We start from the raw sequence: 14,917 nt of genomic DNA on the forward strand, positions 1-14,917 counted from the left end.
GTTAGTTCAGACCCCCTTAGCAGGTCTGTGAAACTTGGATTATTATTTTTCAATCCATTGTGCATCACTTTATACTTACTTATACAGAATTGCATTTGCCATTTTACTGCTCATTCACTCAGTTTGGAGAGATCCCTTTGCGCAGATCTCGTGTGTTGTGAGGCCACACCGAGTGGGTCACAGAGAAGCTGGATTCCAGCTTAGGCTGAGCAGACGAAAAGGAGCATTGCATGTGTGTCTAGGCTAGGTCAAGTTCCGGATGAGACACCCATTTTAGCAATTTCTACAAATGCTCTGATGTGGCAGGAGAAAGGCAGGAGCCAATTTTTAATACGATACATATTTCTGGCCGGTCACATGCCTGTTCCTTTCTCCTGCCACATTGCAGCACTGGTTTTCATTTAGTAGTAATGCTAAGGCAACACTATGTATATTGCTCTGTTAATTGCCATTTTAGAATTAACAGCGTGCACTATTAGCAATATTAAGTATAAATTAAAAGTGAAAGTGGGTCCCATGTTGCAGCTTGGGACTCAGAGGTGGGTCTTGGGTCTGGATCTGTTGAATAACACTGCTTTAGAGCTCCTCCTACTCCCTGCATAGTAATGTTGTGACTTGTATGGAAGTGAGAGCTGGACCATAAAGAAGGCTGATCGCCGAAGAATTGATGCTTTTGAATTATGGTGCTGGAGGAGACTCTTGAGAGTCCCATGGACTGCAAGAAGATCAAACCTCTCCATTCTGAAGGAAATCAGCCCTGAGTGCTCACTGGAAGGACAGATTGTGAAGCTGAGGCTCCAGTACTTTGGCCACCTCATGAGAAGAGAAGACTCCCTGGAGAAGATCCTGATGTTGGGAAAGATGGAGGGCACAAGGAGAAGGGGGCAACAGAGGACGAGATGGTTGGATAGTGTTTTCGAGGTTATCAGCATGAGTCTGACCAAGCTGCGGGGGGCAGTGGAGGACAGGAGTGCCTGGCGTTCTCTGGTCCATGGGGTCACGAAGAGTCGGACACGACTAAACGACTAAACAACAACAACAACAATTGGTTTCCACCAGTTTTCCAGGAGCAGATAAACAAATAGGCCTGTAATTTCCCAGATCCCTTCTGAATCGTTTTTTAAAAGTTGGTGCTACATTGACCGCTTTCCAGTCCTCAGGTATTGTTTCTCAATCTGAACAATTAATACAACATAAAATTACAATTTTGTCACAGAGATCTTTATTAAGAAAGAAACAAAACTTATTACAAAGGTTTTTCAGGGTGCTTAATTTCCATAGTTTATTCCGGACCGTAACCCAATGGAACATTGTTTTTATATGATATTTGGAGCTTGAAAGGTGGGGAGTAGCACCCCCAGCTTGCCTTTGGGAGAGAAATTGCAGGCTGAGCCCTCGTTTGTCCTTAGCGACACACTTTCTCCCCAGAGGAAGCCTCCAGCTGAGGCTCTTTGCTTGGGCCCCTCAGTTTCTTTATCATTTCGGAGAGCATCTGATTGCAGAGGGCTGCGTACGGATTCATCAGGACCAGCTGACGACGGGCAAAGGCACTACCCAGTCTGGCCGCTTGCTCAAAGTCCCTATGGGCCTCTTGCTCGTGGCCTTGCAAGCGCTGGATCAGCCCTCGCTGCACAAACGCCTGGCAGGCTACACGGCCAACGCCCCTGCTAAGCTGCAGTGCCATACCCAGGTCCTCCAGGGCACCTGACGGGGAGAGAAGAAATACATGCAAATGATGGAGGGGAACGCCATGGAACCTGCCTTGTGAATCATAGCAGAGATATTGCAGAAGGGGAAGTGACAGCAGCTGTGCCCACACAGTGGCACCATCTTCAGCACGGACAGAGTTGAAATGGAAAGCAATTGTTTTATTAAGACTGGGGACTGTTTTCAGTTGTTTGGGTTCCACTTTAGGTAGCAGGTTCTTAGCTCAGAGCTTTGCTTCTCAGGGACCTTGTAGGGCTGGCTGTGGCATGGGGAGATGCCCTGGTAGGTGAGTTATCAAGCAAACAGCAGCACCACCAATATTGAGCCCAGAGAACAGCTGGTGGGAGGGTCTCTGAAAAGCCCTTGAAGAGGACAAGGGACGTGGTGTTCCCTGTCCAGGGGCTTTGCTCAGCCCTCCTTTTGCTAGGCACAGGCTACACAGCAGACATGGTGCCTGTCCCAGGGGAAGGGCCCCCATCCTCTGTGTCAATGCAGAAATGGGGAGACAGAACAGCACTGCCTTGCTCACTTACTTGCTGTGTTGCCCTTGAGGCGGAAGGCCTGGGCCCGGTTGTTGTAGGCTGCGGCTCGCTCAGGAAGCAGCTGAATGGCCCGGTCAAATCTCTCCAAGGCCTTCTGCAGGTCTCCAGCTTCGGCAGCTTCAATGCCCTGGATCTCTAGCTGAGTGGCTTGTTCCAGGAGCGCCGGGTCAAAGGTTGCTTCTGTCTCATTATGAGGAGAAGCACAGTTTTGTTAATAGCTCCAGGTCAAGGGCGGGGGGACAGAAGACAGCTAGACTATAAAGGTATGCACCCCCCCATTCTACAGCCACTGGAACTTCCACTGGCCTCCAATCCAGTGCTAATTACATGGCTGACTACATCACAACTGCTAAAATGCAGCAGTTCAAGAGAGCCCAGAAATTTATCAGGGACAAGGGGACAGAAAGCCTGTGGGGAAAAGCCCACCCACCTTCTCCAGGGCAAAGTGCAATGAATTGTGGTCAGGTGACGATCAGAGGTCAGGCTGCACCACCATGGATGTGAAGCCTGCAGAAAAAGGCTGGCAAGTTTCTGAAAGCAGCCTCCCCCCACTGCAGACCAGGGGTGCCAACTTGAATAAAATATTTGGGGGGCAGGTATAAACCCCAACCCACCATAATCGATCATAAGACATGGTGCATACACATAATTTGAATGGCAACGCCCATCAAATTTTGGGGCCCCCAGACCCCTTAAATATTTTATTGGGGGGTGTTGAAGGGATCTCGGCCCCTAGGAGTTGGCTCCTATGCTGCTGATGGTGAGGGAGAGGCCCTCTCTTCCAGGGCTATGATATGAGAGCCTTGTAAAGGTCTCCTTAATGAGAAACAGAGGGATTTGCTGCTGCTCCAATTACACAGAGATGGGTAGGTGGGGCTTTCCCCTTTGCAGCCCCCCACCATCCTTGAACCTCCACTTCTTGGCAGTTTGAAGCTGCTCTGATGCCTCCAGGAGAGACGGGAAAGTCCCTCTCCCCTGCCCCATCTCATGCAGAAGCCAAACTCACCTTCTCCATTGAGGGTCTCCTGCTCCTCTAGCTCATCAGAGAGGTCGCCAAAAGGGGCGTTGGGGTGGAATATGCTGTGCAAAACTGCCCTGTCGTGTGCTGTTGCCATGTCGGCTCCTGCGGATGAGATCTTGAGTGACCTGGGGAGAGCAAGTGGGGGTGAGAGAGAGAGAGGGGCTGGCTTACCAAGCAGCCAATAGCAATGGGGGAGGAGATGGGGCAATGCCCTGCTGCTGCGTCTAGGTCGAAGTGGGTGCTATTGCTGGAGCTGAAACAGGGAAGTTTTTTGACCCTCAAGCACACTCCCAGGGCTGGGGGAGGAGCAAGAAGGGCGGGAACTAACACAGTAGGAATAACAAAAAAGGGAGAGGGCGCACACATACCTCCAGCCAGCCCAGATGCTCTGTCCCAGAGTTCCTAGCATCACCGGTGGAACAGCAGGGCTGGAGAAAAGTTGACCCAGCCGCTTTCCCTGCTGCAGTAAAGACCAAATTTTCCTAACAGGCTTTGGGGGATTTCTGTAGCTAATCCGGATTACATTTGCTACGTTTTACTATGCTGTGTTACGGTGCAGTTCAAACCACGAATCTGCTAGACTGGAAGGGGCTAGGATGCAGTGCAACTGCCCTCCACAGCAGAGGGGAGCCCACGCTGCTGGGAATCTGCTGCTGCTGCCAGAAATTCATCTGTCCACTAATGGGCAGCTTGGTGGATGAAGGTCAGGCCTGCCACTGATCTGCCTGGCAAAAAAGGGGCATGTTAGAAGCCAGCTGGCTGCCATATACAGTGGTACCTCGGGTTACATACGCTTCAGGTTACAGACTCCGCTAACCCAGAAATAGTACCTCGGGTTAAGAACTTTGCTTCAGGATGAGAACAGAAATCGTGCTCCGGCGGTGTGGTGGCAGCGGGAGGCCCCATTAGCTAAAGTGGTGCTTCAGGTTAAGAACAGTTTCAGGTTAAGAATGGACCTCCAGAACGAATTAAGTCCTTAACCCAAGGTACCACTGTATATGTAACCCCTGCTCAAGACTGCAACTATGCCTGGATGCTATGCCTGCCAAAGGGGCAGTGCACAGGGACATGTCCCATGGGAAACAATGGGCTCAAGCTAATCTGGGAAAATAAGGCCCCTGCCCCACTCACTGGCTACCCTCATGGTGGTATGAGAACACTCTCCAGATGTGGTGGAACCATGCAGGCGATGAGTGTTTGGCAGGATATAAACCACACCTGTGCCAGCCACAATTATTGTTTCTCTTGTGCAGTAACACTATGCCAGCTGCACTACTCTTGTGGGGACTTTTGAGTTTGGGATGCATTCCTTGAAATGCTACTCTTGCCATGCACAAGGCCAGGTAAAAGAGCGAGCAGTCTCACGCATGTATGAGACAGTGGTGTCAGGAGGCAGGGCATGGATTTGCAAGATGCCAAGGGACGCGGGTGGCGCTGTGGTCTAATCCACAGAGCCTAGGGCTTGCCGATCAGAAGGTCGGCAGTTCGAATCCCCGTGACGGGGTGAGCTCCCGTTGTTCAGTCCCAGCTCCTGTCCACCTAGCAGTTCAAAGGCACGTCAAGTGCAAGTAGATAAATAGGTACCGCTCCGGCGGGAAGGTAAATGGCGTTTCCGTGCGCCAGCAGCAGCTGTCATGCTGGCCACATGACCCGGAAGCTGTCTGCAGACAAACGGGCTCCCTCAGCCTATAGAGCAAGGTGAGTGAGCAACCCCCGTCGTCCGCAACTGGACCCAACGGTCAGGGGTACCTTTACCTTTGTGGGACTTTTGGGGACAAGCTGCACCAATGCAAAAGGGATGGGCTCCACCTGAACCAGTTTGCTGGCACCTAAAATGAAAAGGGTGGCAGAGAAGCTTTTAAACTCCTAGTCAATGATGGCTGTGTACTACTTCCAGTATCGGAAGCAGCCGAAACATCAGTTTCGGTGTACCAATGACAGGGATACCCTTTGCACTTGGGTCTTCACTGCGGGCTTCCCTTTGGGGCATGTGTTCAGTCTCTGTGAGAAGAGAATGCTGGACTAGACGGGCCTTTATTTGGATTCAGCAGGATTGTTTTTATGAGGTATCTCTTTCCCTACAAGGTTTCCCTTTTGCTTCTGGACAAGGAAGCATGTAAGACTGTTGCAGCACGTTCACCTTACAGAATATCAGATATACAGTCATCCGACTTCCAAAACGTTTGGGAACCAAGGCACAGCTTCTGATTGGCTGCAGGAAGCTCATGCAGCCAATCAGAAGCCACGATGGACCTTCGGGTTCCAAATAACGTTCACAAACAGGAACAATCATTTCCAGGCTTGCGGTGTTCAGGAGCCAAAATGTTCATCTTGAAAGGCGTTCAACTTCTGAGGTATGACTGTATTGCAAGAAAGAATCCCAAGAGGTGAAGTAAATGGTCTTACCTTGTGTTTGTATGGTGCAGCCTAGAAGAGGTGGCTTCCTTTTTTATTGTTTCTTGAGAGCTATATACAAACTAGCCCCCCTCCCCTGCTGAAAACCTCCACAGCCTTGATCAATAAATGAAAACACCATCCTCTGAAGCAATAAACTTGACATGTTTATTAATTAAACTATCACTTAAATAAAAAAGTGCATAGAAAATAAACATGTTTAAAAACTCCTTTTTTTGTACAACTATATACACTTATTTTTACATTCAGTCTTTCATGGAACTTTTCAGTCATTTCTTGAACTACTGAAAGTACTTCCTTCATCCCTGTGACGATGACAGGGAATTAACACTGATGCAGCACGAGAGACGCGTTTCCTCTTTTTAAAGAAAACAAACAAACAAACAAAAACCCAAACAATCTGGAAGAACACAAGAAATAAAACGAAGAGAGAGAGAGATTGGTTTTACATGATAAGTTGCTTTTTCTCTGGAACAAAACCCTGTTTGCGTAGCTTTTGCACGGTTTGAGACAATTATTCACTACCTTGAGCTATTAAAAGACGGCTACGTTGAATCAAAGGAACATCACGAGCACAGTTCTCGGCTGAGAGGCAAAGCTGCAGGACCTTGTTAAGGTACCAGGAAAGCAGATGATGCCGTTTTGGTACCTCAACAATCAGAACCCAGGAGGAGGCAGCGAAGGCGGCAAGAAACAAGTTGTACAAGAACTGACTGTTAACACTGAAGGTCAGGAGAATTCATAGCCAAGCCCCCAACAGTTCCTGGGGGTTTGCATGCAGGCAGACGGAGCCAGAGCATCCACCCCTCCACCCCCCGGTCCCTTACCCAGTCCTCCTTGGAGGAGGGAGACGTCAACTGGCCCTGAAGCCTCTGGCTTGCTGGTTTTCCTGCCTTTTGAGCAACTGGAACACAACTCTTATCTATAGTGTTAAAGAGAATTCAAAGCCAGGCTTCAAGACATGGTGCAGTACGATATTTGTTCCTATATATACCATATTTATAGTTATAAAAACTTGCAGGTGTGTGGGAGGAGATGGTGGAGGGGAGGAGGATGGAGCAGCAATCTGGGTGAGAACGACATGATTCTGCACAAAGAACAAGAACCCGGTATTGCTTCGCAAGGGAGGACAATGAAGAGAAGATTATTATACCCCAGCCCTTTGCAGTGACCCGCTTTTCCTTTAAAAAAATAAACACCTTAAAGGTTTGACTCTTAGTATTCTCAGGTATCATGATCTGTCAGTCCTTAGAAATTATACATTCATATTGCCAGGAAGCCGCGTGGAGCTCCTCACTTTGCTCCACGGATCAGAGCCAACACAACTGGCCAAGACCCCAACCCTTCCTTCTCTCCGTTCCTGCTGGCCTCCCCATGGAGCCCAGGCACAGTGGCATGCATGCCTTCTTCCTTGGGTTACTGGCCATAGTGGCTGCCTGCTGCTGAGCTCAGTCAGAACAGGGTTTAGCAGCAGCAACAGCAGCAGCAAATGTCAGTGAGCTTGGACCCCAGTCCAGCTCTGCCCTGAGCCATGTGCTTGTGCACCTCCTCCTCCTGTTCCTTGCTTGGAACTTCCTTGTGGAAGAGAGGAAGAAGAAGGGACGGAACTCTCTTTTGACCTGGCAGCTACTGGCTCAGGGCTTGGGTAGCAGCAGGGGACACGCAAATTATGTTCCTCTTTGGCCCACAGGATGTGGCTGCCTGGAACAGGAAAGCTGGAGGGCTACTCGATTCCCCAAAAACTCTGCCACATTCACCACAGGCAACCCAAACTTGGGTTTTGCGCCCCCCCCCAAATAGGAGAAATGGACACACGCCCTGTACCACTCCAGCTGGAGCGGAAGGCTTAGTAAGTGCTGGCCTGTCCTCCCCAGGCAACTGGAAGCTGGGCTGCAGGAGAGGCAAGATCTTCATAGGGAATGTGCTTGTTGGCCCAAAAGAAGCCTGGCTGCTGCTGCGGCTTTACTAGGCAACCATAGGAAGGTTTGCTTGCAGTTTCAGAGCCAAGGAAGTTTAATCTGGTGGCATGAGATGGAGCAGACCAGAAATGTTGGGTTACTGAGGTGTGGCGTGGTGGGATTTTGGCCTCTTCCCAAGAGAGAGGAAGGTCAGGGGGTCCCCCCTGTGCTGTACTCCCACCCCATGTTAAAACCCAGCCTCAATGCTGGTTTCAAAACACTTCTTGCAGATGTGTGTGTATCTTCTCTCCCACAATGTGTAATTCGAGGTCCAGCCGAAGCTTCCAGAAAACTGGAAAGGTTCTCCCCGCTGCCCCCACTGCTCTCTAGAGGAAGGTTCAGACTGCAGGCCTGGCCAGCAACCTCCTAAAGCCCATCCTATTAAAATAATAAGGTCATTAAAAACTGATTCTTTTAAATTAGGATGACAACCACAATTGAAAAAATAGTTTCATAAGTGCTCTTCGCTATGAAGTGCTTCTCATAGAAAAATATACAAAATATATTTACATTTACAAAACCTTAAATACTAAACTGTAAACAGAAGAACCAAGTAAAATCCAATGACATAATAATTCAAGAGGGTGCAACTGAAGGAGGCTGAAAGGAAGTTGTGCTGCTTGTGTTTGCTTTTAAACGGGCACATGATCCCACTAGGGAGATCCATCACCTTTTGGGTCCCCCAATCTTGGACCAGGGAACCCACAGCCTTCAGCTTGCTGGGAGTGTTGGCACTCCCTGCCTTTTCCTATGTCAGAGAGCAGCTGGTAGGGAAGGAAATGTTATCAGCTGCTGTAGGCTGGTGCTCAGAGAGGCGCCAGGCCCACTGCCTGTGGGGCTCAGTTTCCTCTGGAGTCCCAACTGGAGGGCAGATGCAGGGCAGGGAGAGGGCTCTAGGGACAGAATGCCTGGCAGGACAGCCTGCTTCCTAGGGCAGGGAGTCCTCCTTGGCTGCACTTCTAACCTAACCTCATCCAAAGCGCATGGAAGCCCTCAGTCCGCATTGCTTGCCTGCTCAAATACTGATGAGCTATTCCTCGACAAGTCATGGGAATTTCAGAGAACAGCCAGACAGAGGCAAGACACAAGGGCAGCTCACGGAGACCTGCAGGCCATGTCTCCAAGTCTGAGGAGGCAAGGGCCCACCAAAGTGTGCGGGAAGGGAAGCCCCACCTCTCAAGGCAGTCCGTGGCTGCTGCAGCAGCCCAACACTCCAGCAGTTTTCCTTGCAAGACGGGACAACGAAGTCCATCATCTGAGCAGGACCTTTCACAAAGCCAAGGAGGCAGCAAACAATACCAGGCCTCGACCACCTGCTGCCTGGCTTGACCCACTTGCCATGGGAGGGCCACCCCACCCACCCCACCTTCCACATGCCTGAGACTGGCGGAGCCCAACCCCTACGACAGCCAGGTCAGGTCAGCGTTCAGTTGAGGAACCGGCGGCATTTCTTGGCACCGCAATTGCAGGGCAGCTTGTTGCTGGCGTCTTCGATAGGGAACTTGTAGTCGTAGGTCAGCTCCTCGCCGCGGTAGATCTTGCGCATGGCAAATATGACTATGTGCTTCTGCCCATCAATGTTGATGACTCGGGAGTAGCAGTTGGGCTCACAGGAGTGGTTGATGAAGCGGGCTGCGTTCCCGTGCATGGTGGCGTCCACCACCTCAGAGTCATCAATGCGGAACATGTAGCAGCCGATGCCCTGGGCCAGGAGAGGAGGGGGCAGGGAGAGAGGATGGGCTGGTTTCAGGTCACAGGGCACCACCACAGCTAACCCTTCAGACAAGACCAGCTGCAACATAAAAGCCAACCTATGCCTGTTCAACACGCCTTTTAAAAGGTTAAAAGGTTGCCAAAGGACGTAGTTCACACATGCCAGGGAGAGTCTGTAAAGTTTCTGCGAATTGTTACAGGTCTTTATTATAATGTATTCTTTATTTATGACTTATACTTTTGTTTTAAAAAGAAAGTAAGCCACTTGGAGATTTTTAAAGCAGAGGCTGGATGGCCATATGTCATGGAGGCCTTAGCTGAGATTTCTGCATTGCAGAGGGTTGGACTAGAGAACCCTCCCAACTCTACAATTCTATTTCTTTTTTGTGCTGCAAGCATAAAACTTCACTAATCATAATAGTACAACTGGGGGCCTCAGTCCAATCAGGATTTACATTTCAGCCTATGTGGTAAGAGTGCTGCTAAGGCTAGCAACCTGATGGCTTTCCTGTCCAAACGCTGAGCCTTTCCCCAAACCTGAGCCCAATAAGGCTCAAGGAGCCCCAAACCAGTTTCCTGAATAGGGAAGGCGGGAGCAGAGCCAACTCCAGATCCCTGCATGAGGATTTGCTAGACACACTGGCAAAATCTGGGATGGAGAGCCATGCCTTCTATGATGTGGAGGGGGGCGGGGAGAATGCATGGCAAGAGCCCCACAACCCTTCCACCCTCTCTGCCCCAGCAATTGCCAGATCTTGCAGCAGCCCCTGCCTGCACCTGAGAAGGACCTGACTACCAGCTCCTAGGAAAATCAGGTACCAATCCTGTCACCTCAAGAGGCTCCTAGGACAAAATGTCCTCTCCTGATGGGAGAACAGGGGCCACTGCGAGGGAGGACTAGCTGCTCTCTGAGCCATCTTCTGCTTCCCAGTTTTCCTGAAGGCAATAGCAACAGAACCTCTCTTCTCAGCAACCCAGAAAAGGATTACAGGCAAGCTGTCACCCTACCTGCACTGGGAGCTGGGCAAGAAGGAAGGGTCGCCAACCCACTAAGGGGTAAATTCAACCTAATTTACATAATCCTGCCTAGTGAAGCAAGTGGGAGGGACAACCCAGCCGAGGACCCCCCTCCCTTCTGCAGGAAAATCAACCTCTTCCTGTGCAGCCACCACTTCTCATCCCTCTTTTGCTTCCAAGGCTTAAGTGCTGGCACTTGCCTTACGTAAGGAGGAACTGCTCAAGTGTGGGCAGGGTGACCCCTGCACTGTGCATTCTGACCAAAGAACCCAGGGCCTGCTTTTCCCAGTGCTTTACTGAAGGCCTAGGAAGCCCTTGTCCTCGCTCAGGAGAACCTCAGGGCCCCCGTGGCCAGCACTCATGACCAGCTGGGTTTCAGCAGTGCCTCCGCTGTTGCTAAGGCTTACCTTGCTGTCGTAGTACTTCTCACGCTTGTCAGTTAGGATGGAACGGATCACGTTGCCGGCATACTCGATCACCATCTCTCCTGCATCGATGTTTCTTTTGCAGAACAGGCCCCGGCCGTGGATAGGAGACCTGCCAAGGAGGAACACACAGCGCAGCCACGGGTGTTAGGTGCTGCAACCATAGAGGTAGCAAGCCTCACCCTGAATGTGGAGGCAGGCAGGCAGGCAGGCAGGCAGGCAGGCAGGGAACCCAGCTAGGAGCAGATCTGTCCACATGACCTAGGAGAGTCGTTCCAGGCGCTTTCTCATTGCTGTTCTGCTAAGCCCTGCTGGCTCAGGCTGTTCTACCCTCCCCATCGTTTATCCTGCTAAAGTGGCCTCCACCTACCAACAGTGGCGGAGAGCAGGCGGGGGCGTGGCGTGCATCCTGGGGGCGTGGCGCGCCACCTGTGGGGGTGTGGCATCCAGCGGGGGCAGCTGTGATGGAACCCTACTGGGATCGTGCAGCCGGGGGCAATGTGCTCCCCCTGCCCCCCTCTTCCTCCACCAGTGCCTACCAACTCCCACGCACCTACCTGTAGACACCAACTGCCTCCTTGGAGGTTTTCTTCAAGTGTCGGAACCGCATGGGCATGGGAAGGTCCATGCTGGTTGCCCTCCTGAAGAGAGGAGGAAAGAGGCTGCTTGAGAGAGTTCAACCAATGGGGCCTTTCAGCTGCCAAGCCCCACCTTGCTCCGCAAGCCACTTTGCAGTGCCAACTGCTGAGAGGCTGGCTTATGGGGCAGCTGCAGGAGGCAAAATCTGACCCCTTCCCCGTTCTTTAGCTTCCCACCACTGCCGACAACATCAAAAATGAGCAGCCTTCTAGCCCTCCCCACCAACTCGCCTCCGCACCCGCTATGTACCGGGCAGACTTCAGCTGCACCTCCTCTTCCTCCTCATCGTTGGGGTTGTACTCTGGCGGCTGGCGGTGCTTAGAAGCCAGGAAATTGAACATGTCGAAGGCAGACTTCCTGCAATGCAGATCCAAGAGGCGTGAGACTGGCTCTCAGGGTTAACGGGCTGCCTTACAAGCCACACAATGCTCCTCTCTCCTCCAGGACAATGAGACATTCCCAGACCGGCTGCCAGAAGCCCACTAGGCTCTACACTGGCTCCCCACACTGTGTGGAGAAACTTCAAAGTGTCTGAACTAAAACCACAGCAGCCCCTTTGTAGAGCCTTCTGTGGGATTCTAGCAACCTTTTCCTCCCTGGGGGTAGAGATACTCTGGCCTTCCATCATGTGACCCTCCTTGTCTTGAACAGTTGGGGCAGTTAACCTGCTCCTTCCTGGATTCCTCCTATATGCCAACTAGGGAGCACCTGGGCCCAAGCCTGTTCATCATTGACCTTGGGCCCAGGTCTGTTCATTCAATGATGACATGCTATTCATGTGCCTCCCTGCCAAACTGATATTTGAGGAAGAATTTATTTTCACTGTCTCTCTTGAAAGCCTCACCCCCAAACCACTGAAGGATCTCTGAAGCAGGTGCTTTGGTTTTAATGAGAGCAGAGTCTGCCACTGACCTGAGGTGCACTTCAGCTCTGGCAGAGCCATGTGGGTTCACTGGGGGCTCCTTGGCCTCCTCTGGCTTATGGAACCGGAACTTGTAGTTGTGGCAGTGCTTTGCTCCAGACAGCTGTTCTATCAGGAACACAACAGCATCGTGCAGAATTCCCAGCATCCTCAATCCACTCACACCTGGAATAAGGAGAGAGTAGACAGGGAAGGCAGCTTGCTGGTAGAAGAGGCTGTCCAGCCCAGGCTGAGCCCAGTGGCTCCCTTCAGTCCTCCTTGTAAGAAGAAGCTAGGTGGTGGTGGCGGCAACATGGCCCAGCCTTTAGGCAAAAAGCAGCTCAAGAAACTGGTGGAGCAGCTCAAATGGGCCCAAATCTCCACGGCCAGGCATGGGCTTAAAAGATGCAGAGGGTGTCCTAAAAGAAGCACAAACCCCATTCTTTGTCCTTAAGCTGTTTGTGCAACCAAAGTACTGTATCCTAAGAAAACAGGGCATCCTGTGAGACTCTTTCTAGAGTTTATGTAGCGCAAGGAAGCAGGCCCAGGTGGCAAAGTCCCTGCCTAGGTCTTGGCCTACAGGACAGCAGTGACATTCAAGGCACTTTCTTACTGTCTTCCTATCCATGCAAGGGGTTTGGATTCCCAACCCTGCTGCTGCCTTTCTTACCTGCGAAGGATAGCTGCTTCAAGCGGGCATTGGAACGAGCCTCCTGAACCTTGTCAGTTAGGGATTGCCAGGCCTCTGAGATAAAGATAAACAAGAAATGATTCAGTGGGAGGGAGGAGTGTCCCAGAAAAGCTTCCCTTTCGCTCCTTTTTAAACCGTAAAATTCACAATTGCTGCCAGGTGGCTCTGCATTCCTGCAAACTTCATGCAGGGCTGCCCCCTGCAGCACTTGGAAAGGGTGCAAAGCAGTTAAAGGTGACCTTTGTAAGATGAGCACAGCAAAAATGCATCTAACCCCAAAGCAGCTGCATCAGATGTCACCTGCCCCACCTGCCCCATTTCCCACCTTCAATACTTTCAGCACAGATCTGAAATCCATCATCGCTTGAGATCTCAAAGATCAATCCTTTCTTGGGCTTCTTCTCAGCGAGGCTCTCCTTTCTCTTCCGCTCTTGCTGCAACCAGAACATGAGTGGGGAGCTGAAAGTGCTCTCTTCATCCTCAGAAGCTCTGGAGTCTGGAAGGAAAACAAGATCTTCTTACCTCCAGAGTCCTTGGCAAAGCCAAAGCCACCAAATAATGAACATTAAGAATGTAGGGAAAGGCTCTCATGAACTAAGAGAGCTGCTGAGGGCTCTCTCAAGCAGGGCTGTCATACAAGGAGAATCATAGGGCAAGCTTACAACTGGGAGTAATAATAGTAATTTTATTACTGATACCCTGCCCATCTGGCTGGGTTTTCCCAGCCACACTGGGTGGCTTCCAGCAAGGTATAAAAACATAATAATAATAAAAAATTATTTTGAAGATATATGTGCCTTTCCAAGTGGAACGTCTGTGAACTGGTGCTCAGTTTGTACTTGAGGTCGATGGACAACATACCTGTGGGCTCTTGCTCACTTGCAGTGCTCTGTGCTGTCTGTGATTCTGGAACAGATGCCGTTTGCCTGTGGAGAGAAGCACAGCTGGAAACAAGGCAAGAATCCGCTCCTGTTTCAACAACTGAAGCCTTTTAGGAGTTTTGATTCCCAAGCAGATGCCAAAGGGAGAAGCTAAACAAAACACTCTGAGCCGTGAGTCTCCACTGGATGGAGAGGCCTGCTACTTATAATACGTTTGGCTGAGTGGCAAGCGCTCCAAAAAATGGACCAAGCCACAGCACAGCACTGCCCGTCTTTCTAAACAGTAGGGCAGGTGGAAAACTGGGATGTTCAATGCAAAGAACATCACTTGGAGCTTTCTGAGAGGGGTCTCCATGTTTTAGGCAAGTAGAGAAAACTTAAAGCCTCTGAGGTCAGCAGTAGAGTGACCCTACTGTAGGCTCTGGTTATCAGTGTTTCATTGTTGGAACTGCCCAACACATATTAAGAAGTGTGCTTGCTTTCTTGGGGCAGAACAATGTTTGTGCAGCCAGGCACATGTGTACCTCTGCCTGCCAACATCCCTCCCGCCCCACAACCTGAGAGACTGCCTTACCTGTCTGCCACTTTGGGTGGGGGCTGCTCTACACTTGCGGCCCCTTCCTCTTCTTCCTCCATGTGCATCTTCAGGGTAGGAATCCTGGAACAGACAAGATTATTCAGGAATACTACAATGACTAGTCACAAGCCAGATAATGCTCCACTTGCAGCCAATGCAAGACTAACCTCTCTGGCTCTCCAAGAAGCAACATTTATCAAGCAGCATTTACAAGATAAACTCCATTTTAAAAACGTAGCTGTTGGGTTTTCTAAAGGAATCTCTCATAATAATATGGAGTAAAAGAGGTATCTTGAGCTGCGCTGCCACTGAGGCCGTCAAATCTAATTCCCCCCCACACACTTTCCCACTTAGTACAGTCCCATCACACCCACTGCTGCAAATAAAGAAGATCAGTAACATGAACAGCTAGCAGCTCAAGCAGCTTCTC

General features: G+C 50.6%; 2 protein-coding genes across 2 annotated transcripts in view; both read right to left on the bottom strand.

The window, feature by feature from the left end:
• Positions 1–1,199: 1,199 nt before the first annotated feature.
• On the bottom strand, positions 1,200–3,510 carry TTC36 (tetratricopeptide repeat domain 36). The gene is made up of 3 exons (XM_079956166.1): positions 3,256–3,510; positions 2,241–2,429; positions 1,200–1,704 (listed from the first exon to the last, which is right to left on the bottom strand). The coding sequence occupies exons 1-3, from the start codon at positions 3,362–3,364 to the stop codon at positions 1,406–1,408; spliced, it is 597 nt and encodes a 198-aa protein (XP_079812292.1). The 5' UTR covers positions 3,365–3,510; the 3' UTR covers positions 1,200–1,405.
• A 2,300-nt stretch (positions 3,511–5,810) lies between these two features.
• The window catches only part of KMT2A (lysine methyltransferase 2A), a 47,445-nt gene continuing 38,338 nt past the window's right edge, over positions 5,811–14,917 (bottom strand). The window contains exons 28-36 of the mRNA XM_079954904.1: positions 14,485–14,568; positions 13,891–13,955; positions 13,355–13,525; positions 13,009–13,083; positions 12,350–12,524; positions 11,687–11,794; positions 11,356–11,439; positions 10,781–10,910; positions 5,811–9,345 (exon numbers count right to left, since the gene is read on the bottom strand). Of these exons, the coding sequence (XP_079811030.1) occupies positions 9,070–9,345; positions 10,781–10,910; positions 11,356–11,439; positions 11,687–11,794; positions 12,350–12,524; positions 13,009–13,083; positions 13,355–13,525; positions 13,891–13,955; positions 14,485–14,568 (1,168 nt within the window). The 3' untranslated portion in view covers positions 5,811–9,069. The remainder of the gene's footprint in view (positions 9,346–10,780; positions 10,911–11,355; positions 11,440–11,686; positions 11,795–12,349; positions 12,525–13,008; positions 13,084–13,354; positions 13,526–13,890; positions 13,956–14,484; positions 14,569–14,917) is intronic.

This window comes from Podarcis cretensis, assembly GCF_951804945.1.
Source record: "Podarcis cretensis genome assembly, chromosome: 15".
NCBI classification, from domain to species: Eukaryota; Metazoa; Chordata; class Lepidosauria; order Squamata; family Lacertidae; genus Podarcis; species Podarcis cretensis.

Bases quoted from the DNA above. Each gene is read 5' to 3' on its own strand.
- TTC36 (XM_079956166.1), bottom strand. From the start codon at position 3,364: ATGGCAACAGCACACGACAGGGCAGTTTTGCACAGCATATTCCACCCC. The intron at 2,430-3,255 runs GTGAGTTTGGCT...ATAATGAGACAG, and splicing joins GGAGACCCTCAATGGAGAAG to AAGCAACCTTTGACCCGGCG. The intron at 1,705-2,240 runs GTAAGTGAGCAA...TCTCCCCGTCAG, and splicing joins CCTCAAGGGCAACACAGCAA to GTGCCCTGGAGGACCTGGGT.